This window comes from Ixodes scapularis, unplaced genomic scaffold, assembly GCF_016920785.2.
Source record: "Ixodes scapularis isolate PalLabHiFi unplaced genomic scaffold, ASM1692078v2 PGA_scaffold12__126_contigs__length_90152505, whole genome shotgun sequence".
NCBI lineage: Eukaryota > Metazoa > Arthropoda > Arachnida > Ixodida > Ixodidae > Ixodes > Ixodes scapularis.
This window is the reverse complement of record NW_024609838.1, coordinates 88,139,477-88,165,196: the sequence shown is the minus strand read 5'-3', so window position 1 is coordinate 88,165,196 and position 25,720 is coordinate 88,139,477. Positions and strand designations below refer to the sequence as shown.

At 44.3% G+C, this 25,720-nt stretch overlaps 1 protein-coding gene across 4 annotated transcripts in view; it reads right to left on the bottom strand.

Moving 5' to 3' along the window:
* Positions 1-25,720, bottom strand: part of LOC8025616 (epidermal growth factor receptor substrate 15-like 1) — an 82,568-nt gene that overhangs the window by 40,669 nt on the left and 16,179 nt on the right. For 2 of the 4 annotated variants that reach the window (XM_040215342.3, XM_040502755.2), the window contains exons 4-10: positions 21,940-22,083; positions 20,300-20,341; positions 13,341-13,424; positions 9,784-9,825; positions 9,640-9,699; positions 8,017-8,217; positions 1,263-1,429 (exon numbers count right to left, since the gene is read on the bottom strand). In XM_040215342.3, coding sequence (XP_040071276.1) covers positions 1,263-1,429; positions 8,017-8,217; positions 9,640-9,699; positions 9,784-9,825; positions 13,341-13,424; positions 20,300-20,341; positions 21,940-22,083 — 740 coding nt within the window. Of the gene's footprint in view, positions 1-1,262; positions 1,430-7,983; positions 8,218-9,639; positions 9,700-9,783; positions 9,826-13,340; positions 13,425-20,299; positions 20,342-21,939; positions 22,084-25,720 lie in introns of all 4 variants that reach the window. The other 2 variants (XM_040215343.3, XM_040215341.3) reach the window with 1 other exon arrangement.

The following is a 25,720-nucleotide window of genomic DNA, read 5'->3' as shown; positions in this document are numbered from 1 at the left end:
TCGATTGCCTTGAAGAAAAAATTTGAAGAATTTTAGGCAGAGGCAGGATTCAAACCCACAACCCTTCAGTTGCAAGCTGGACAGGCTACCGATTAAGTCCCGCGGACACACTTGCAGAGCTTGGGAAATATAGATAAATGGGCTAGTTGGTACATCATTGAATGGAAAGCGCCGAATGAACAAGGACGAAGAAGGGGAGAGAGACGAAGCGCTTCGTCTCTGTCCCCTTCTTCGTCCTTGTTCATTCGGCGCTTTCCATTCAACAGCTTGGGAACAAAAAACAACCTCCTGACATTTTTTTTTTTTTTTTTTAATTTTTTGCCAGGCGCTTTTTTATGGTGTCAGGAGACTACCCAATGAACATTTTGCTGCGGAGTCCAGTATATTTTTAGTAAATAAAAGAAAAACTTAACTGTTCGGAACCGAAACATGAGCACGGAAGCTCGTGGCTGTAAGTCACATAACTACACCCTATAGCGTTATTATTTTTTTTTCCTCGCCCTTTTTTGGTTTTTGAAGCAGACGACGACAAAGTTGCGTGTACCAATGGTCGTGCGACTGTTTCGCACTTATATCCCTTCCACTCGATGTCCTGCACTTGAAGATCGATTGGCCGGTATCACAAACAACGGTTGCGGAGTAGCGACTTCATGTCCGTTGCAACGTTGGTCTATCATGCGCTGCCGACGTTCCGTCCAGCCCGTGGTATCTCGTCATATTGATGATGACGTGTACATCTACTGCAATTTGTGCAAGATCTTTTTTTTTTTTTTATCAACGTATTTGCAGATTTTTGGAAGCCAAAAAAAATGGGGCTTACATTCTTTTCTATTTTTAATATTGAATGTGTCTTAGATAACACACAACTTTAAATATGTTTGGTACGGATAGTTTGAATGCGACAGGACCATGGAAACCAGAGTAAGCGCGACTGAAACCAGCCAATTCTCAAGCTGCCGTTTTCGGGCGGAAAGAAAACAAATTTCGAGCCACAAACTGTGTTTTTGGTAGTTGGGCTCTTACATGTCATGTTCAAATAAAAACCCTGGCAAGCATAAATACCCTGTCAGTGTCCCTTTAATAAAACAAGTTCTGTTCATCCTTCAAAAATAAACATTTTCCCCACAGTACGGAGTCAAATTTTTCCCTAACAAAAAGATACGCTGTAGAGGTACTTGCACAGCACGACGCTTTCACCACGGCACAAGAACCTAGTTTGTAGAGAAAGGCACTCATGTGACTTGAGGGTCGTGCGAGCTCACCAGATTTGTGCCAGGTCGGCTTGTGGGAGTCCTGTCTTGAGAAAGACGCCCTTGACGTCCGGACCCGTCACCAGGCCGTCCATGTCCGTGTCTAACGTCACAAACAGCTGGTCAAACTTGGCCTTCTCTGCGGCGCTCACCACCCACGAAGCCGGCTTGTTCAGCGCCTGCCAGACAAATCCAAACCTGTATCCACGAAAGTCACTAACTACATTTGTGCGACAGAGTTGATAAAGGGGACTTCTGGCAGTTCTCTGAGCAACCCAAATCAAACATTATTTGAAAAACCCAGGCATTACTTTTTCTGTCATGCTATTTATTTTTTATAAATTCTAAATAGCCATTGAGAACACAGCCAATGAATGTGATGTCAAAACCAACATTCAAACTTTTTCGCACTCTCTAGTGAGGTAACGCTAGTGTTGGGTAAACTACATCTAAAAAATACTCGAAGTACAAAGTAAATGCAAGTTTATGTACTTCAAGTAAAGTAGTAAGTATACTGGGTGCAATGTACTTGAAGTAAAGTATTATAAATATGTACAATATACTTTCGAAGTAAAGTACAAGCACTTTTTTGAGCCTAATCTTTCATGGTGCACTTTAATTATATATATTTTTTCTTTTTTTATCTGGTGTGCATTGGTATAGTACACTACTCCGGGGCGCATCAGTTATTTTCGGAAATGGAGGCGAATGTTAAATAATGTCAAACGTCCACACAATGTTTTACTCCCGCTGGCAAACTATTTCACACAATAAGCTTATAAGGCACTTATTTGAATCGGTCTTAGAGCAACCATTACTCCCTTCAGAGAAATTACCAGATGACTGATGCGTCGTCTGCTCCCATTTCTGGTGAAAGTAGAATATCCCTCCAGCATTTCTTCATAAGTTGACAAAGCATCATGTTGCAATACAAATTTTACAATACCAAATTTAGGGTATGTACTTATTGTGACTTGTATTCTTCTTGGAAAGTACCAGAAAAAATACTTCGAAGGGGTACTCCGGCGATTTTTTTAGCCTCCCAACTAACTATATTTTTGGAATCACGGGTCTTTACCCTTTCCAGTATGCTACTATTTAGTAGCATACCGGAACTTTATAACTTGATCTTATGAAAACCACCACGCAATCATTCAAGAACTTGGCGTCGATATCCGAAATGTTCATTGAGCGTTTGACTAAAAATGATGACGTCACCTAAACAGCAAAGCCAAAATTTGAAATTTACCATTGTCTTTTGCATCAAGCCTGCAGTGCTAACGCGGGAGCGGGCAGGGGACTAGTTATTTTTCAATCTTTTACAAGGAGCCCAGACTTCAAAAGTTGTCTTTTGCATCAGTCGTTGGAAGGTCGCTGGAGCATTGCAGACCCTGAAAGAAAGAACTTCAAACTCAGTTTCTTCGCGCGAAGAATCAGCCATTTTCACTTGCCAGTAGCGAGGTCAAGAGTGCCAAAGTATCTAGACCCCCCCACGACGCCTCGATGCTGTTATCAAATCGGGAAAGAGAGAAGGCGGCTTTACGCATCGCGTCGTTCAAACGTCGGCAATGGACGCAAAAACGTGGGATGCCATCCTTCTCGTTTGCCAGCGGGATTGGTGCAGCCCGAGGGCTGTCGGAGGGTCGAACGACTTTCATTTGCAACGTGTTGCAACACAAACAGAACGTAGAGTGAGCCGAGACTTTCTCCTTCTCTTCTCTCAGTGTCAACTTTCGTATTTCCTCAGTCTCGAGTTGCTTCAAATGTTTGTGTCATTCACCTCGTCTAATACGACTTCACGAGGACGGGGTGGAAGTTCACGGAAAAACTTCCCGAGGGGCCGTGACGTGCGCGTGCCGACCTGGTGTTCGATTACTCCTGTACGGCCAAGATCAAAGTCTCCCCGAGACATCCTCGGAAGAAAACATCCACAGGGTCTCTTACGTTGTCCTAAGATGACTTGAAGGCGAAAGTTAAAGTGCCGATGTAAACATGATAGCGAATTTCCGAGGACAGCGTGCCCTCTGACGACGCACTTTTGGCGCCGTTTCATTGGCTCACTCGGACTGTGGCATTGGCTGTGGTCCCAGTGATAACGAACCTCCAAAGACAGCACGCTCTCTGATGACGAACTTTTGACGTTATTTCATTGATACCTTTTGTTTTGGTACCTTTCATGTCGTCGACGTGTTTTGGTCTGTTTCGTGTCACCAACAAGTTTTCGCTCAAGGACTTTAAAGGTCGACTGAACGATGAGACATACAAGGCTTTCGCCCTAATAAGAGGTCTCCGAGGCCTAAAAGGTCTTTGTCAAGTACTCCTGCATGAAACGGAAGAACTTCGAACAGCCGTTGTTTGTCCCACTTCTCTCGGTGAAGTACCATGCGTCTTGTAAGTTGCTGGTACATCTATAGGCGGTCTTGACAGGCAAGTGTTCACAGTCGTTATTCAGGTGATGCCCGAATTTTGCTGTCGTTCCTCGATTAACTCGTACCGTTTGTTCCGTCTCGTTGAGAAGGCGAACCGGGACGCTGGCTGACCTCAATGATGCTCCAGAGTGTTGTCACTCCTTTTAGCCCAAGGAGGTCTGGACGAGGTTCCAGACACCAGTTATGAAATTAAAATTTCTTGACATTGGTATTGCATTAAAAACAAAAAGATCTTACAGCGTACGGTGGACGACTGAGCAAAATTTACGCTCGCAACGTGATGAAATAACGGTTGTGACGTAGATTGTTTTACGCATCGTCATGTAAAAAAAAAAGAAAACAGCAGTATGCGAATTCATTTTTGCAGAACGGAACGAAAGCCAATGCTTGGAAAGAGTTGTCAACTCGTCGCGCTTTCGACAGTAAACGCGCTGCGATAGCGGTCATGCGTACGGCAGAGCAGGCAAATAGAAAATGGTTACTAAACCGCATTTTTTCATGGCGAAATATTGTGCAAGCAGGATATAGCACATATTGCCATGTGACATAAATCACAGTGCATTGTATCTGGCTCTCCCTTTATTTTACAACACAAACCTTTGAACACACTTTTACCAAACCTGAAAATTTCTTGAAGCGACCACAAAACCCGGTACAACAGCGGCGAGCTCTTTCTTCGTCGGTTAGGCTTAGCGGATTGACCGCCATGAGATGAACGATCTCGTGAAAGCACTGGGAATACTTTACACGTCGACTTTTCCTGTTACGGTCGCAAACGAATGTCGTCCCGTCTGTTATAATCCTTGCACCGTCGAACGCACAAGCGCTTTGTAGAACCAAATATACATCGCCATCATGCTGTGCCCCGCACATCACCATAGACCACTGCCGGCCATCGTCAACAAAACCACGTGATCCCTGCCCAAGTACCACGTGACGTTCCGCATTCCGACGGCTACAGACGGAGTGCCAGGGAGCGGTCTGAGAGGAAGAGGCGCCCTCGGAATGAACCACCCGATCGGGCCACAGCACTCGCTTTTATCCACCCGATCTCGCGTGCTCTGGAAAAAGTACTCAAGAGTGCGCAGAAAGAACCATACAAATTCGCTATCAGATGCTGGTACACCAGGACTGCTTGTTCGCACAGCTGCGTTGGTACAAAGGGTAGCTTTCTCGTGTCGTCCCACTCGTTTGCCACAAGACGTCAAAGTAACACTCCTGGGCAACGTGATCGCCATCTCCAGAAAAGTTTTCGAGTATCGACCTGTAGTGCTCGATGGGTGTAGCAGTCACCAACCCGTCGCTGCCACCAATGTAGCAGTTTAATGGGAAACCTTATAAGCCTCGACCATCCAAATTGATGACCGCTGCCTGTAGCCCGTTTTTCGGCTCGAGCCCGTGTCTCGTGTTCTACAGTCAAACCCGATTATAACGAACTTGGATACACCTAATAATTCCCTATATCAAACACGCAAAACTCTCTGATCGCTATCCATGCAAAATATATCTCGCATAACAAACCATGCATTGGGCATTTAGAGCTCCCAGCTCTCGCGAATACCAGAAAAACTGAGCGGCTCCCTGTGCCTGCGGAGTCTGGCTTCCTTGCAATGCCCTAGAACCGGTTTACCCGCTCTCCTCCTCGCATGAATGAATGAGGAAAAGAGGGAAAGGGGAGCCCGCTTCCTTCAACCTTGGGCAGCGAGCGAACGGATGCGCGCATTACTTCGCATACTCCACATTCCGCGACGCGGCCATAACGCCATCTGTCGGAAAGTTGGAGAATGCTAAATGTTATGAAGAAGTGCCGTGGTCTTGATATCCTTCTCGCATCTGGGGCCTACTGAATGTCGCTGCGCAAGCACAGTGTACGTCGTCTTCCCCATTTCTGGCTGTTCGGCGTGGTTCTGTCTGTTGTGCGTGCAGTCCACTGGAATAATGACAATGAAGCAGTGGCAAGCGCTGCTGCTTTCTGACAAGGTCGACATTATTCACCGTGTCGAGTGCGGCGAAAAAAATCGGACGTGACTAGTTCAAGATCGCCAGAAGCATGTTGCGGACAATCCTAAAAACAAGATGCTGCCAAGGCAAGAACCCAAGTTAAAATTACTGGCTACTATGAATGATTATTGTTCCCAATAAATGGACTTCTTGAATGGTAAGTGGCATTGTATTATTTGCTGTTTGATGTCTAGAAACCAGTGTATAATGAACATATCGTAGAGTTTCGTTGTATGCAAATATCTCCATAACGAACTACTTGATATATCGAACTAGACGGAGCGCTTTATGCAGTTCGTTATAAACGGGTTCTACTGTACTCGTGTCGTCTTCCCTTCGTGCTAAAATAAAAAAAAAGAAAAAAAAAAGGAAATAAATAAATGACAACATGTATAGATAATAAAGACTGATGAATCTTGCACAAATGGCACACAGTGTGGTTTGTGCAAGACACATCCTGTGCCCCTTGGTCATTGTCAGCATGATGAAGCCTGTATAATTTTTCTGCTATTTCACGCGAATAAACTTTATTCTCACGGCATCAACCCCACTAGCACGACACAACATGAAATTCTTGTCACAGTATCTTTGGGTCGAGAAGTTAGAACGAAATACCTCTAAAAAGTATACACACTTTTTTTAGTCACACCCCTTAAAAAGTTCTTGACATCGCATCAAAACACATGTGCACAGGTAAGCTACACGTGCCATTCTCCTCCCTTCCTTGCGTGCATGTGCAGGTCATGGAACGAGGCCTTCACTGGATGTGTCACAGTCTGCAACGCCTTGCAAAGAGGAAGGTGCAAACTGAAGAGGTGATAGCCGAATAGAAGTGGACATGTGCCAAGTACGACTGTGTTGGACGTGCTGAGTATGAATATGCTCAATGTGCTAAGCAGATTTGTGCTCGACGTGCTATGTAGGACCAAACTCAACGTGCTATGTAGGACCGTACTCAACGTGCTGAGTAGGACCGTGCTCGACGTGCTAAGGACTGTGCTCGGCTTGCTGAGTAGAACCGTGCTGGACGTGCTGAGTAGGACCGTGCTGGACGCGCCAAAGAGACACCAAAGGGGAGCAAGCGACGTTTGGCTCGAGTTAGAGAAGCAAGGCGGGCCTGTTTTGCTAGGATGGAAGGTTGTGTGAAGAAATGAGAAGCCAACAAAATATTGTACCACAAGAAATAGGGCACCAATTTGCTCTGCATAAAGGAGCAATGCTCTTTTATGCAGACTATGCCAAACCGTTGCAAACTATAGTCAAACTAAACTATGGTTGCAAACTATAGTTTGCAATGAAGCACTGCAGAAACACAGCCCCAATTACGCAGAATGTGTTTTATCAGCCGATTTTAGTGGAGATCTATAATGTTCTGCTGCATCATTTGGCTGTGACGACAAACACCTAACGGTGCTACACCCATAGGGAAACATATAAAAGACTTGACAACGGGACTTGAACCCACCACCACGAGATCGTGAGCCAAGTGCTTTACCGACTGAGCTATTGAGGGTCGGCATCTGCCCTCGCATGAAAAAGTAAATACATTCGCGTGCCGTGCACCTTTGAAAACGTACGGGTGAATGAGGATGGTTTCTCGATTCTTCCCATGCTGCGCCATCTCATGGCACATGCCAGAAATGGAAGTGAATCTGTGCACCGTAAATAGGTGGCGCTGTTGAACTTTAGACTCTTCTGTTCGTTCCACCGTGGCCATGGCTCCTACGAAGCAGACGGCCGCAGAATGTGTGCGAGCTTATTGGGAACTCAAGAAACAGCAGATGCAGCAGGAAGCTGTAGACTTTTGTTTCATACCTTATGAGTAACGTTCCAAATTTTCTAATAAAACGGCTAAAAAAAAATCAAAACAACATTTGCCAGTAAAATTTTCAAAAAATAAATTTATCTGAAGAACGCGGCTTTTCAAGGTTAGGTTGCTCCTCTTTGAGTTGTTCCAACCAGTTTCGACTACCATCGCGTTTCGTTAGCACTGTCAGCTCACGAAACATTTTTCCGTGGCCAGTTGGCAATGCTCACGAGCAAAAAACGAGACTAATGCCCTAGTCCCATTAGAGTAGCAAACAGAAACAACCAAAACAGACAAACCTCAAGCACAAGCAGCATGCACATGAAGGCATCTTTGAAAAGCTTACAATCACTCATGAGAATGCAAGCTTGCCCGAACTACCTTGGCATGCTCACTGCATGTGCTTCAGGCTTGTCACTCCAGTAGAACTCGGGCGTAACAAGGCGCGTCTGCAAGCAACGTCTGTCATTCCTTGTCCTCGCAAAAACAAACCAACCTCGAAGGCAAGCTCTGGATGTGCAGTGCTCACGTTGTGCAGGGCCACGTCCAGGGCTCCCACGGACGACGGTGTGCTCGGCCGCCGCCGTGTGCCCAGGGTGTCCGTGGAGAAGTCCGGCGGGAGCCCGGCCACCAGCGGCCGGCCGGACTGCTTGGACCTGGGCATGAGCTCGGCCGGGAGCACGCTCGGGATGGGGCAGTTGTCCAGCGCCTTGTACACCAGGTGCATCGCCTAGCCCATCGATCCATCCACAGATTAATCTCTCGTATGTGCATCGCCTGGTCAATCAATCTACCGATCAATATCTTGCACGCAAGGTGCATTGCCTGGTCTATAAATCAATCTCTTCTACACTGGGTCCACTCCCTGGTCAATCTATCGGCCAAACCTTGTACACCAAATGCATCGCCTGGTCGATCGATAAATCGACCGATCAATCCCTCGCAGACGAGGTGCATTAAGTGGTCAATTCACCAATCAACCGACTAATTCATTTCTTATACACCAGGTGCATTGCACGATCGATCAATCGCCTCATTAAATGTGCGCACACCAGGAGCATTGCCTGATCAATCTAAAAATTGACCCCTTGCACATGAAGCGCATTGCTTGGTCATTCGACCAATTAATCCCTCGTACAAAGGTGCATTGCCTGGTTAATCAATCTACCTATTAATCCCCTGCACACAAGGTGTGTCGCTTGGTCAATCAATCAATCAATCAATTCCTTGTATACCAGGTGCACTACCCGGTCAATCTATCAGTTAACCATTTAATTCCTCGCACACCAAATGCATTGCCGAGCCTGAGGGAGAATGAATATAACAAAGTCTGCACGTAGATAACGCATTTCAGATTCCTGTCAAGTTCATTATAACCGGCTTTGACTGTACCAGTACTTTGCTGGCTGTCGCTCAGTTGCCCAATATTGAACCAATAATAATAAGAGACCACTGCCCGCGATTCATACAAAAAACAATGCATGCACCTCTGCAAACATTCACCCTAGAAGGATGAAAGGAAAGGCTCCAATGCAGTCCGTAAAAGTGAAGTTAAGTTAGTTGGTTTTAAACTGAATGATGCACAGTGAAATTCACTTATAACAACACCACATATATTGATGTATCGCTTAAAACAATCAGTTTCTAGAGTTTCTGGACTAGAAATGAGCAGTTTCTAGTCCAAATACAACAATAATCGGATGTAACGATTACATTTTCGGGTTTTCTCATCATCATAAGTAGTCTGAACTGTATAGTAAAGAGCATGAAAATCGAGCAAGCATACTGCACATTACTGGATTCACTCCTCAAGCCTCAGAAATTGCCAATGAAGCAAGCAAAGCTGGAAAACGAACATGCAGTGCTTCAAGCTGAAAACAAAATATTTCGTATGCAAAACTAAGTGACAAGGAATGGAATCTAACAATTTGCGATCAAAGCATACTGACTAACGCCAGCTTGAGAGGCTCGATACAAGACAAGCAAGAATCTTTTCCCTTTATATAGTCTCTGAAAAAGTGAACCTCTTTTTGAATGTTGGGATTGGCATGACTAACAATGCTATGAAAGTATTCCGGTCATGCAATCTTTGTGCAGACACAGCTTCTTTCGATCATTAAGCAATAAATGAAAGGACCATCGAAGCCCTCACCACAATGAACTCTTCTTCATCCAGTGCACCGTCCTGGTCGACATCGCTCAGATCCCAAATCTGCAAGCGTGAGACGGCTGAATCGAGGCACCCGATGCAAAAGGTGCAAGGGCAGAAGTCTCCAATCTGTTTTGCAAAACTCACCTTCCCAAGAACGTCAACAGGAAGCTTCGAGTTCAGCATCACCTGAGGTGGCAAACATTCACGGCATCACCTCACCAGACATCACAGTATGGCGCGTACCAAAACACGTCGTGAACGGAGACCCAAGACTAAGAAATTATAAAGAGAAGCGTACGGAATATAAGTTCCGAGACTTCAACTGCCATATTTTCTAGACTGTAGTCCGCACCCAGCATACAGTCTGCAGGGGCAAATTTCAGCTAAAGAAAAAAGTTTTTCCGTATACAAATACCCCGTAAAATTCCAAGGGAGTGCCCACCTGATTTTCACTGAAAACTGGGTTAACTTAGACACGGGCGCTGGAAGTGGGTGTTTCTGCGGTACTTTACGGTAGTCCACACCTGGTGTATAGTCCAGAGGGGCAAATTTCGGTTGAAAAAGAAAAGATTGTTCTTAGACAGTTAGCACTTGGTGCATAGCCCGCATCTGGTGCCTAGCCTGCATGTAAAAAATGACCATACATGGCCTTGCATTATTGGCTCACAAAGAAGCTTTTATCATAAATAAATATTCACATACCGTAATTCACCAAATTTGTTATGTCTCGTTATAATAAACCTAGAAAAAACAAATCCCTGTAGAGTACACAACTGTAGAAAGTCGGCACCGCGCAAATTTTCTAATTTAAACACAAACTATAGTATGTGGACTACAGTCAGGAAAATACAGTATGTTCATTTCAGTTCCTAGACGTCAATGTTACCTGTCTCCACAGTTAAATTTAAATTTTACTGCAATGCAAATATCAGCAGCAATCACAACACGCTCCATACCACTTTGAAGGTGTGTTTTTCGCCTAAGTGCGCGGGCGCACTGCGGCGAAGCGATCCGTGAAATTGCGGTGTCAGCTTCGCGAGTATTGCTTCTCCATAGTACACCAATGCTAGAGGAGAAGCGCACTCAAGGGGGCTAACCCACCGCAATCAATACTTCGAGAATATGAATACAGTTGAACCTCGATGTAACGAAGTCGGTAAAATTCGCAATTTACTTCGTTACATTGAAATTTCGCTAAATCGAAATTTGGCTTTAGCATGCGAAAAAAAAAATTCCGAAACATTTTACGGGTATGAAAACTCACCGAAAATGACATTTATTTAGGGGCAAAGTAGTCCGCGAGTTTTGCTTGCGCCTTGTCCGAGAGTAGCAGCGGCGTCGGCGACGTCATACGGCGTTCGAGCGCCCAGAGCGCTTGCACGGCATCTTGCTGCCCATGCGACGCCGTGTACCTCCTCAGTACGTCCATTGCGTCGAGCACTTCCCGAGTGCTCGTGATCTCGGCAGTTTCTTCAGGGTGGCATCCAAAACGTTTGCTTTCTCATCCAAAGAAAGAACTTTACGTTTCCTTATGGCAGCAAGCTCGTAAATGAACCGCCCGGTTAAAAAATAAAGCTGTTTAGTTTAGGCGGTGCCAATGTTTCCAACCTACACAGCACTCTTGCCCGCACAGTTTACTTGCCCCCTTGCGCCCACAGTGTGCTTGCGCCTTTGCTTCACATCACGCTCGCAAGACGATAATCAGTCTTTTCGGTCTTCTCCTAGATGGCACTGCCCGTGCGGTCGCGCGGTCGCGCCATCACGTCGCTCCCCCGCTGAAGTTGGCTCCCGCGCTACCCGCGGTACAGTGGACTATGATGATCAGTGAATGTCAGTGGTGATGCTGTTATGCCGTGTTAACTTTTTGCTCGGCATTTTCTGGCCAGCCTCGCGGAATCCGCTTTGCCGCATGCCTCGCCGGCGCTACCGGCGCCGCATCCTCGGGCAGCCTAGGAACGTTGGAAGGCCTGTCCCCGTGAAGTAACCTATCAAGCGCTCGCGTTCGCGCATAATTTTTTTTTTTTTTAGCCACAATTTTTTGCGAAGTTGTTTTTTAGAGTTGATTTATTTATTGTCTTCTATGGCAATGGCACTTCGTTATATTGAAATGGAAGCAAAATAGACTACGTTATGTAGGGACTAAAAATACATGGGGTCTATGGGCAAGAAATTATGAAAAATAAAATACTTCGTTAAATCGAGGATTTCGTTACATTGAAGTTCGTTATATCGAGGTTCGACTGTATCGCAGTTTATTTTGAAACAAATATCAAATTGCATATTATTTGAAACTACTGTTCCACAATTCGAATATTCGTGCAGCCCTACCCTTTGCACAAATTACTTAGGCAGCCGAGAAAATAACAACTGTACTATCTTAATTTTCAATGGCATCGCCAAGAATGCGACGTGCCAGACACTTTGTTTCCTTTTCGAGAACAGCTCTTTCTTGGCACAGACATGGCATAAATTGTGCACAAATACAGCCTTTGGAGCAGAATGTAGCAGGTTATTAATTTCGGTGCAGTTTGGCACAATTCCACCACTGCAAATGCACTGAAATAACCACCAGCCCAATCGCCCAGTACTTGGGATTTGTTAGAACCAGAGAAACGCTTGAACGCTTGAACGAGTTAGAATTCATGAAGGTCAACAGCAGGGGTCGGCAACCCGTGGCCCACAGGAAAGCATTGTGAGACACCAGCGCAGCACTTAAAAAGTCGTCCCCCCCCCCACCACCACACCCCCCACCCCAATCCAATCCACCCAGTCCCGCTCCTTGTACAATCTCAAAGATCCTGCAGAAGTTTTGACCTCAAATGAGATTAGATAGGTACATGAATGACCTTGGGAATGACCGTGTTAGTTTTTACGCTGGTCTCTCTCAGAAGAAGGAATCCCTTCAACGGTTTTCTTTGAGAACTTTGGGACCCCCATCTGAATAAGTTTACTAACATCTTGTTTACATTGTGACTTGACTTTGACTTGAATGTGAAAATAAAGTCGCAGCGGCCATCATCACAGTGTTGGGCAACATGCATGTCAATGAACAGGCTCTTTTTGAGGATGAAGTCTATCAGCTCAAACTTGCATTAGTGATTAACAGATGAGCATCTTTGAGGCTTTTCACGGCTCTCATAGCGCGCTTACACTTGTGGATTTGCAGGTGGATCCGCACAGGCGGAAAATGGATTTGGGAGCTGGGTGGCGAAATCGACAAATTCTGAACATAGGTCTCAAACTGATCCAGATTTTTCCCCAACAACGAGTTGATCTTGACACCCAGCTCCAAAATCCACTTTCCACCTGTGCGCATCCGCCTGCGAATCCACAGGTGTAAATGCGCCATCCATGAGCAGCTTCAATGTGAATGTTTGCGAGTTAGCAAGTAATCATCAGCAGAAAAAGTTTTACTAAAAAAGTTTTTTGCATGTAACCTTCGTTAGCAACATTATGTCAGGCGTACTGAAAAGAACAATTTCTACTCGATTTTCGTACTCTATAACCAGATTGGGCCAGCCTTTTTTTCTCGTCTTTTCCTCGTTTCACCCTTTGCGACTTGCCATCCGGCCCACTTTGTGTCGGCGTTGTGGCAAGTCAGCATGCTGCTGCAAAAGGTGGCTGACCCCTTGTCTACGGTAACCTTCCTGATCTCATCGTTACAGGCTCCAAACCGGTCGAGTCATTGTGAAACGACTCACAGGCTTAACTTTGCTCCCGGGCAGCTTCCCAGCAATGGGTCCCAGCGAGTTGAACATCTCCACATACTTGGAGTGCTCCAGGGGCTGCAACAAACATTCCAACACCAAATCAACGACCAAAAAAAAAAAACTCAGAACAATTGAAATGCATGCATGTGCCGTGGAAGTGTGCAGAAACTGGGAAAACAAACATAGGAGCCACAGAACACTCCAGTTGTGTTCAGTAAATGTTTTGGAGGAACAAAAAAGTTGGCGTGCCAATGTCAAAGACGATGCACAACGTTTGGCGCACATAGTATTAGGAGGGGATGCTCAATGCTGCTCAAAACACAATGCTGATAACATTTTTAGGTAACTATGTCTACCGTAATATCTCCGAATTATAACTCTTCCCTACTTTTGTCACCATTAGTAGGTATTTTTTCCAAAACACCAAAAGATAGCCCACTTCTAGGAATTCCACTGCCCGGGCCAATGGTGACCTAGGCAGAAACGAGGACAGTTAGGCAGGCCATAAATGCTGAGGCAGAACAGTCACTTTTGGTATGTAGCCCCCCTGGTGCGATAGCTAGCTTGAAAAATCACAAGATCCGTCTTACTGGTCGACACTTTGTTTGAAAGTAGTAGCGACTGCTCGTTTAAAGGTTTTGAGGGTGAGTGAATGAAGTGCAAACACACCTTTGCATTCTTTTGCTACAAGTTTTTTTTTTTTTTTTTTCACTTTTTTTGGTTATACATTGAACATCAGCCAAATCCCTGTTTCATGAGATTAGCTCTTGATTTTAGGTGGGCTATCTCTAGGGACGTTAAGGTAAGGAAGCAAAGATAAAGTATGAAGCATATTTGAGATTTCAGACAAACAAACACAAACTTATCAGTTGGAAGGCAGTCTTAAAAAGGACACCCCAACCAAGTACATGCCGGGAGCTTTAGTGAAGACTAAAAAATCGCTAAAAATAGAGTGGCTGAGAGAAAAGAAACTTCTTCCGGGAACCAACTGCCAGCTATGCCAGATGTTAGGAGAGCAAGAAACATACCACTAGCTAAATAGGTAACGAAAATTTACTAATTAGCTTTTTAATTAGTGAAAAACATATGGTTCCAATTAGAAACTTTCTGAGCATCATCAAAAACCACTAAATGAACTCATTTTAGAAAGATACAAAGCAGGTACTTACTACAGCATTCCAAAGAAACTCTCAATGTGGATGCGTTTCTAGGTTTCAATTTCCCATCAGAGCGCATCTTTGCACTAGTGGTGCATCTCCCATGCGGCCAAAGAGCCGAAGCTACCGTCTCGCCTCCCTCTAGGATGGAAGGAAGTATAGCACACTTTGCCACCTGCAGGCAGAATAACGGGCGCAAAGAGAAGCTTTGATAGGAAACTGAAACATATAATTGAGTCGAAATGACTTCTTGTTCGGAATGCCGTAAAAAGCTGCACCTGCCTGATGTCCTTCTCAAAGGAGTTGATTTCATGGTTTTCGACGATGCTCGGCTGATTTCCAACTCACAACCGTACGTTTACTTCCCTAATCAAAAAGTTGATTAGTAAGTTTTACTAAATCATTTAGCTAATTAGTATGCTTTCTGCAATCCCTGACGTCCGCCGTTGCTGAAAGGTTTTTTGTTTTTTTTAACCACCCTATTTTTTATTTTTAAGAATTTCAGAGTTTTTGACCAAAAAAAATCGGACTTTAAAAATGACTTCTTTAGGTATGGCTAGGAGGCAGACATGAGGTGCCTACGCATCATGGTATCAGCCAGTGCTATCTCGAGCAACTTTGTGCATCTAAAACATTCACACTCCCATCTAATGTACAAACTTTGACTGTCTCGTCCAACTGGCATCTGTGGAACACCCTATGTATAGTCCGTTGCAACCTAAGAACGAAGGGCGAGGGTAAGACAGGCTGGGGAGGAGGAAGCAGACGGAACGCTGGAGAAGAGTGAGGGAAACCTCCTTCTCTCTTTAGCGTTCCGTCTGCTTCCTCCTCCCCGGCCCGTCTTACCCTCGCCCTTCGTTCTTAGGTTGCAACAGACTATAAGTTCCATTCCCTGTCTGCAAAGCAAGATGAAATCTTGGCCGCATCGACCCAATTCAATCCGCGGATAATTCGTGGGTACCCCTAAAGTCACTGGATTGTGGGAAAGTAGCGCCAAGGTCTTTGTACAGTTACCATTTTGGTCCATAAAATGAGCAGTTTCTTCTTTCTGGGCGAGCTGATCAAAATTTGCGGTGACATTTTGCTTTATGAAGGCATTCTTTGTATACAGAGACACCGCAGAAACAAGCACATATCTTTCCGCACCACCAACACATGTGGAGTCAATGTGGCATTGAAAAATAATTTTCTTGCCACAAATTACGCACAAAGAAAAAATACAATTAAAACAGATCTGTGGAAATAAGGTGGCATGATAAGTTGAGGTCGTATACAGTGCCAAGGTGCTAATACTGGTGAGGAACGCTTTAAGTACGATAACGTGGCATCGCAACCTTGGCGCGACTGCACGGGAATGATCCTTTCGAAGCTTCGAAAATTTGAAAGGACCGAAATGGCAATCGCCATTGCAACAGGCAATATTCAGCCAATCGCCTTACGAGGTTTTTGTTGTCCGAACGTAAGTATCTGGATGTGTCTTGCTAGCAGGCAGGAGAGGCAATATCACAACAGTTCCAGGATCCAGTGAGTTAAAACTAACTGTTAGGCTAGTTGGTTAAACATCTTAATTACAAAAGCACAAAGGACAAGGACAGGACAAAGAATGAACAGGACAAGCGCCTACTAACCGTTAGTAAGCGCTTGTCCTGTTCATTCTTTGCCCTACCCTTGTTTTTTGCGCTTTTGTAATTAAGATCCAGTGAGATCAGGCGCACCCATACCTTCACTCACGAAGCAGGCAGAAAATGAATCAACTTCCGACAGCAAGCTCTAATGAAACCGGAAACTGGACGCGAACAACCACACGTTTCAATCTGTGACAATGATGTTTGACAGGGAGGCAGTTCCCTCGGGGACAAAAAGCATGCAGTGCTGCTATGGTGCATCTAACGCGTCTCGGACTATTTACCATGTCCTAAAATGTGGTCTCTCGATTTAACGCAGATCTATTAACACATCAGTTAGGGCTCCGTGTTTTCTGAGTTTATTTTTCGTGAAATTCGGAGGGTATTTTTCGGAGTTTATTTTTTAGCAAAAATTCTGTGTTTATCAGAGTTTATTTTTCGTAAATCCTCAATTCTCCGAAATTCGAAAATTAATTTCGCAGTGTTTCCTATTAAAAAATAAATAATAACCGGATGCAGACGTATGCCAGATAAAAAATAAAACGCGCTTGTATCAATTAAGATTTCTTCAGTTGAATTTGGCGTTGGTGTCATTGGCAATGCTAATTTGTCCCACGACAAAAATCGCACACAAGTGTGGCTTCGATAGACGTCGATACCTTACAATCAACAAACTGCCGGAGGTAGCCGCGAGGAAGCTCGTAGTCATCCCATCAATCTATCCCGCGGCCGCGCGAGGTGGAGTGGTTAAGGATGTAATAGAGAAGTTTCAACTGCCCCTCTTCCCTATTTTATACAATCCCTATGGTCCATAGCTTTCACTGTTACCCCCCAGAAACATACCCTCTCCTTTCTCTAAATCCCAAATCCCATGGCCCAAACTGGAAACCAAAAGTGGCTTTTGTCGTGACACAAATGTTTCCCTGAACCAACCTTGACGAGGCAAGCCCTAAGACCCCCTTTTGACAACGGTCCGAGGCTTGAAAGATATTTATGGTGTCATTTTCCCAGGACCATTGATCCTGCGCTGCTCAAAATGTAAAAAAAAAAAAGAAAAATTACTTTTTTCTTTTTTTGTTGTGGAGGGGGAAGGGGGGGGGGGGGGGGGCTGGCATGGGCACATAACAATTCGGAGTTTATCAGATAAATTAGAATTGACAAAAATTTTACCGGCAGGTGTTGTTCGGAGTTTCTCGGATTTATCCGAAAACACGTGGCCCTATTCATAGTGTATGTAAGTACACAAATACGCAACACTGAACTCAATAACACACATAGAGGCATACCATTTAATCAAATAAAAGTGCCAAAAAAACAAATCTCGCACCTCTACTCATCCTGTGCAGCAGATGGAAAACTGATCATTAGAGTTTACGTATAAATGACTGCAAATAAATGCTTAGAGTAAAATGGCTCCAAGACTGAGCATCATTGTGCAGATTTCAATCGTAAATCTATCATTTTAAAGAATCTGGTTTTGGAGTTTTTGGTAGCGAAATGCGCGTATAGACAACGAGCACCGTCACGACCTTGTGTAAAAGCTCATGGTTATTCGTGAATTTGTGTAATGTGAGCATGTTTTCATACCTCTCGAATCATGAATTACAAAAAGACTGCGTCCTCGGATTCAAAGTGGTGTCTTGTCCGCCGTTCTCTGATCCCTTAGGTAAATCGCAAAGACTCTATACGTGCTACACTGAATAGAAAATGTGCCAGGCTTTTACGAAAAGTATGTTTTCTTTGCAACTAAATAAACAATTCCACGGACCGGGACAATATTTACAACATATGCTTAAAAATAGATGATGCATGTGCGCCTATACAGTGAAACCCATTTAGAACGAACCCACGTACAGCGAATTATTGTTGATAACGAACTCACGGAAAATTTAAATAAAAATGCATGTAAAAATTAATTTTTATAACGAACAACATATTGGCTATATCAAACTTTTTCCCCAAGGAAGGTTTCTAAAAACGTGCAAACAATCGTCTTCTAGCCTCTCCCTTCCCCCCCCCCCCAAAAAAAAAGTAAGAAAGAAAGAACATTCCAAAAGCTCAAGTTGCAAAGATAATTGAGTGAAGAGAAGCGATTCAGAAGGGTAGAAATCTAAAAAATACACTGTACACACGCACAGAAAAAAAAAAAAAACTTTTCATCCCCATAACGGTTTTCCACGAAGCGAAGCGATTCAGAAGGAGAGATAAGCTAAAAAACAAACCATGCACGCATGCAAAAAAGAAAAAAGAAATCTTTCCACCCCGTTGTTACAAGGTGGAAGCGATGAGATGAGAAAGAAGGAAAAGCTCTCGCCTTACAACGAACGCATCGTAAAAGTTTGTTGTAAATGTTTTTTCCTATATCGAATTACTTGCTATATCGAACTGATTGTAGCGTTTCCTGCTGTTCGTTATAAACAGGTTCGACTGTATACCCGACGTTGATGGTCTAGAATATATTTATAACCCCCCCCCCCCCCCCCCCTTCACCCCCCTAAGAAAAAAATGATCAACTATCCTAGATTGCACTCGGATAGTTGAAAAAAAGTGGCAAATGATGGTTGAATTTAGATACAGATCAGCAACCGGCCTTCTATCCAAAAATAAAACGGCCGTGCCAGTCAAAATCCGGACAGGTGGCAACATACGTTAAACACCTAAGTCTGAAATGCGCTCGAGGCATCACAAAACTGCTAAGGTGCTTGGAACGCATCTTCGACTGACGCGTTTACTGTCCTATACGTCGAAAGTGATTAGAGGCGACACATTACTCAATTGGCACGTCTTGATCCAACGGCACAATGGCAAAAAAGGCGAGTGGACGCAACGGTGGCCGTAGTTGCAGGGTCCCGAGTTCTGGCCGCCGAAGCTTCCGTGAAATGCCAAGTGGGAAAGTGACCTAAAGCAGAACCACCGTCTGCCACCTCCCCTTCCACTGCCGAGCCACTGCCAAGATCGTGGTGGGCAACAGCACGACGTGAGCGAACAGATGCTCAAACGTGAACATCTGACAGAGATCTGCCCGATTGTGTGGAAGAATAATTAAAAAGGAGGACGTCCCACCGAGCCCTAATGCAAGCCCAGTGTTTCGAAATAGACTCCCTCTTCTCCGGGGGCGACTGTGGCAACGACCGTCGAGAGCGGTATTTTCGTTTTCCTCTACGGCGGCGAGCTCCTTTTTTGAATCAACGATGTCTCAAAGCCCGTGGACGTAGACGGATGGTAAGGCACTGAGGTTTTCCACCGTAGTCTGTAGGTGCCTCTGCGCTTCTCATTCTCAGATCAATTTTGCCTGGCCGATTACATCTAGAGTATGCCACTAGAGGGGCCCTGGACTAAGGCCCCCTGTTCATAATCTTTGGGCCTAACAAAGTTTCATCTTTCTCTCTCTGCGCTTCACCATCCATCTACGTCTACGTGCTCGGAGACGTCGCCGATTAAGAAAGGAGTGCATCTTCGTAAAAGAAGACGAAAACAAAAATAGTGCCCCTCAATGGCCATCACCCCCCAAGAAGCCGAGTAGACCTCGAAACGTCGGGTTCTTATTGGAGCATAGTTGGACAACCTCCATTCTTTAAAGCGCAAGTTTTAAGGAGCTCATGTCGCAGAAGAGCCGGCATCAGTGGCGTGGGACGGAAAAATCTTGATTGGTCGATACGGCCATGTCATCACAGCCACATGATCTCGTGCGGGAATTTCAAGTAACCCACAACGCTCACGCGAAACGTCACGGTCATAATGAAAGTAATTAAAACGTATAAATTAAAAATCGCCGCATGTCTCAAGTGATTTCACTTTATAAAGTAATTCATTTGCCTTGAAGCAAAAAATTGAAGAATTTTAGGCGGAGGCGAGATTCGAATCCATGACTTTTCAGTTGCGAGCCTGACACACTACCGACTGGGCCACGCAGACACGCTTGCATGGCTTGGGAACGAGCGGGGGTTTATGTTTAGCTATAGCGTTCCCCTCTTAAAGGCGAAGCTTAAGCATGCTCCCGTAATTTTAATCATTCCCAAGCGTACAAGTTTGAAGTCGTCGGGCATCAATCTAGGGACCACATTTGAGCACACGGTAAACACACCGGCTGGAGACTCGTTCCGGGCACTGTAGCACCGACGCGGTTTCTGACAAACCGTGACGGACTCCACCAACACGTCTAACTTACCTTGATGGACCAGTCCGCACTGCCTCCCCTCACCTGGTCGGCCTGAAAATGCCAACCACTTCTCGTTACCGCTCGAGATTCGGACGACAGGTCCGCAGCCGTCGCCTTTTTACGACGCGCAGTTATAATAGTTGCTGACAGGCTGAGAACGGCGTGCCTTACAAATGCCTGGCTCCCAGAACGCGCTCCTTGTCTTTTTCCCCGCTCCATGCTCACGAGACGCTGGCATCCAAGTTACCGTAGAATACTGTGCATCCGCCCATTCCGCACTAGGCGGTCACCCCCAATATTTGAAACATCTGAAAAGATATCTACAGTACATATTATGTGAAATTGATGACCCCCCGTGGGCCCCTCCCCTATTTTTTGGCGATTACCTTCATACTTTGAGTGGGCGCTTGCTCGATATTTTACAGTAGGAAGTTGGCACTGGAGCCGGGAAAACTAAAACTCCTCCCAGGCATTGTCATTCTGTCAGAACTGGACTTCCCAAACTACAGTCGAAATTGAAAAATAAATTGGGGCACTCCTTTGATCTACTATCCGGATGTTGGCATGCAGAATGCAAAGGCAATATGCACACAAATTTAGGCAGAGTGACAGTGCAAAGTCACGTGACGCCGCAACTTCTCCCCGCGAGTCACATGACACCGACTCGTGTCGTTCCATGTCGCGTCGTGCCCCGACGCACGTCCAACCACGTGGTCGCATAAACCGCAATGTTGACAGACTGCGAACGTTATTCGGACGTTAGCCCGCTAAACTTTGACGACGACAGCATGGCATTGCTACGGCTGTGCAAATCCCAACTTCACTTCCTTCAAAAACCATATCTACAGCAAAAAAAAAAAAAATAATAATTTTAGAGTTTGCTTTATTGTATGCACATACCAAGGGGTTGCTTGGTTCATAATGGGTGGCTGGGGAAAACTCGCTACTTAACCCTTTAATTGCCGGGTACCTTTTTTCCCCGCATGCCGAATGCAATTTTTGTTCTCAGTAATACTGTAGCATGCTCCACAAAAAATATTTACTAATAAAATATACACTATTTCATGGGCAAGATGTTAAACAATGTCTGCTGCTGCATTTTTCTCGTATTGTACTTTTGAAGACCCTGTACTGCGCAGTGGCAGCTTAACCTCAAACTTCAAGGTCACTCTTTGGAGCGACCTTGCTCAGCCTTTGCTTATTCGGAACCATAACTTCCTTGTTTTATCACAGTCGTCGAATTGCGAGTTAATTACTAATTTCTAGATCTGCGTGTTTGCCATACAGCCAGAGTTTAAACAACATAGATACGCCATTCTGCAACAACGAACGACCATACCAATGTACAAGACACCTAACCAAAAACAAACTATGCGCCGTCCAACATTACAAAGTAAAACAATGCTTTCATCACTCGCTTGCACGTATCACTACACGCTTAGTAAAAAATGAAAGCCCATTCGGAAGGGGCAGAGAGCAAACCAAACTGAATCACCACGACGTGGCTAAATATACTCGGGCGTGGCAAACACTGCTATAGGCTAGGCGGTGCAAGCTACCACCCATTACAAAGAATACAGCCATTAGCATCCATTCATCCATTCCTCCAAAGAGAGGAAAGCCAAAGTGAGCCAAGAAAGAACCTGCACCATGCATGGCGGTGGTGCCGGCACCCCCAGCTGCGCCGTGGAAGGCGGCCTGCCGCTCTGTACCAGCGCGACCAGCTTCAGTGCCACGAAGAAGCCCCGCTTGTCGAGGAAACCCTTGCCACCCGCATCCGCCAAGTCCCAGATCTGCGGCAGGAATGACAAAGGCATTGGATTACGGATACATTTCGTGTCGGGCGATCACGGCATCGAAATACACTTCCCGCAATGCGTCTCCGACCAGTGCGTGTACCGCGTCCAAAAAAAGCGGTCCCTCCACCCTCCAAAAAAGCGGTCCCTCCGTCGAACTGTCACTCCCCAGCACGAAGGTCCACGGAATTTTCGACAGCCAGGAGTTGGGATGCCGTGACGACAGCGACACCCGCATTTCCTCGTACTTTTATCCGGAACTTGCGCGCCCAACCACCATGATCGTAACATCGGGCAGCGTAGCACTCCGGCTTTTGCGACGTCATTTGTTGCCGCTTTGGGACCACTTTCGAAACATGGGCGGAAAATGGGACGCCAAACGCACCAGTCGGGTAAGCGTTCGATGCACTCGTAAAACTGCTCTTGCCGCCATTCAGGTACAAAACCGGGGTTAATGACGAAGTTGCGTCTAAGCAACATGAGTAGCGCAAGTGCCCAGTTCTACGTGACGTGGCACACCTAAAAAAAAACACTTTAAAAACGAGCCTCTCGCATAGAGAAGCGTGAAAAACCAGGCCCGTGACGGGCTACCGCCAGCCACTTATTGAAGAGTCATCCGGCGGTGCCGCACGAAACTGAGGTGAGAAAAACTTTACCTCGCAGCTACAACGTATGCAGCATCCACATCTATACATCTTAAGGGGGCACACCCCCTAGGGGGGTCAACTTTTGAACCCTTGTCTTAAAATTAATGAAATTTACAGGGTAGGCTGGTGGTCATGCTAGAGGGTGTATAACAAAATTTCAGGTCTGTCGGTTAAATGAGAAGGAAATAAGGGTAGCTTCTATCAGCAACACGCCTACATTGTTTAGTTAATCTATCGTCAGAAAACTGTTGCGATATTAAAAATTTTTATTTGCTAGATATGTAGCAGAATGCCTAGAGGATGCGGCTATGGAGCATTTTTTTCTAAAAAGTAATTTATTTCTATAAATTTTCTCTTCTGCAAAATTGGTCAACTTTTTGGTCTTCTGTGCCTTCGACAAAATGTCAACATTTTTTACAAAAGACATCCGTAAAGTAACGAAAAAGTTCCATAGCCGCACTCCTTATTAAATTTCAGTCAGGAAAAGGGAAGAATGAGCTTTCCCTGTTTTGCCATTATCAAACGATAGATTGACTAAAATGGAATTTATACCAAAAAGTGGAACGGAGAAAAATGTGTTCAAAGTGCTCCAAACCCTACCTTTTCTATAGCTTTGGTGGACAGAAAATAATTTATAAAAAATTAACTATACAGTGAAAATTAATGAAACTTTTTGGGAATACTCTCTAGATGTCGGTGGATGTAAAGATGTAATTTTTCAAAATCAACTCTTTTTGCAGAAATTTTTTTTTTCTGGGCAGTGTCTCCCCTTAAGCAGGGGTATGGTGCTAGCCCCGCCCTTTTTGTGTCCTTGTCAGTCCTTCATGCTAGATGTTCTCCATTTGGCCAACTTGATATTACAGTACAGTACCTTTAAAATGAACTGCAGCAGAAGCCATAAATACAAAATCTATTTCATTAGATTATGCCTTAGCTGCACAAATGGTTGCACGGCAAAAGCACTAGCTAGAAAGCTACCTATCAAATGCAGGTTTTTTGCAATCCGGAGTTTAAGTTTGTCTGCTTCTTTTGCAGGAATTGTTGCGACTTCAGAAAACTCTGATTGAAGGATAGTGGGCAGACCTAGGCGGCTTGCATTGAGGTCTACCCACTATTCTTCAATTGGAGTCGACCAGAGCTCAGCATTCTAACGTCGCCACAAACCCTAAAAAAAAAGAGGCAGACGAACTCATGCTTTGCATAGCCTCCCTCAGCATATTTTCTTTTCCACGCTTTATTTTACTTTCAAATACCAGAATGCGTCTAACTTTGCACGTTAGATTTACTGTTTTTTTTTTATTTTTTGCTGAACTGACTTTTGCTGTTAACAATAATTTCAAAGCCTTTATGGTGTTTTAGGCATGCAATAAGCATCACCATTAACACTCGTGCCTGTAGCCCTTTTGGCAGTTTAGTCTAAGATGAAGTTTTATTTATTTATTTTTTATTTATTGATACTACTGTCTCCTATTTCAGGAGACGTGGTAGGAGTGGTTTACAACATATGGTACACAAAAACAATAATTAAAAAACAGCAGGTAACAAGCACAAGGATATTCGTTCTAGCTGATCCAAAAACACACGAAGGACTAAACATATACGTTATACAAAGACTATCTTCATTGTAAAAAATTAATAAAGGAGCATCAGATACAAGAATCACAAAAATCGCAGAGTTTATTAAAGAAGGACGACTCTGGTGATGCTGTTATTATATCGCTTGGCAGGGAGTTCCAGTCGTGAACAGTCCTTGGAAAAAAAGAATACTTAAACGCATTAATCTGACAGAATTCTTTGAGTGTTTTGCAATGATAACTTCGCACAGGATAATTTTGAGGTGCAAGTGAAATATATTTAGAGATGTTGATTTTGAACCGGTTGCTTAATAAATCGTACAGTTCAGAGACGAGATATTTTCGTAGGAATTTATTATGAATAAAGCGTAGACTTTTTCTTTGAACATTTTCAAGGACGTTTATGTTGGTACTTGTAAACGGACCCAAACCACCGAAGCATATTCTAGGATGGGTAATATAAAAGTTTTATAGGTTGTCAATTTATTGTCGGATGAGGCATGTTTTAAATTTCGTATTAAGTACCATAACTTGGATAGTGCTTTGCGCGCAGTAGGCATGATATGAGTGTTCCAACGTAGGTCATTCAATATAATGACATCCAAGTATTTATAAGAAGTAACTTCGGCTAGTGAAGTACTATTAATGGAATAATTGAAAGAAAGATGGCTTAATTTACAAGTCATATGCATTCGAACACACTTCTTGACATTCAATGACATCTGCCATGAGTCACACCAGTGCGTCATCTTGGACAAGCAGGTGTTTAGTAGAGTCTGGTCATTAGTACCTATTTCATTGACTTCTGTAAATAAAACCACATTGTCTGCAAACAGTCAAACACGTACTGGAATATTAGCGGTTAAATCGTTTATAAAAATTGAGAACAGTAATGGCCCCAGGACCGACCCTTGCGGAACACCTGATAAAACAGGGACTAGTGATGATTCACTCGAATTGATCTGTACATACTGTTTTCTGTCCTGTAAGTAGTTCTCGAGCCAGCAAAAGATACCTTTGTTTTGAACAATTTATTTAAGTTTAAGGAGAAGTTTGCTATGTGATACTTTATCAAAAGCTTTAGAAGGATCTAGGAATATGACGTCAATTTGTTTGGATCGATTCAGGATATTTGTGAAATCATGGACTGTTTCAAGTAACTGTGTCGTAGTAGAAAGGCCATGAGGGAAGCCATGTTGATTTGAAAATAAAAAAGCATTGTTTTCTAAGTAATTCGCGAGGTGTTTAAAAACAATATGCTCTAGCAGTTTCGAACAGTAAGGAAGTAATGAAATAGGCCTATAGTTTACCGGAAGTAGCAGGGAGCCAGTTTTGTGAACGGGAATTACTTTTGCATATTTCCACTCAGCAGGAATGACAGATTCTGCTAAAGACCTTTGAAAAATAAGGTAA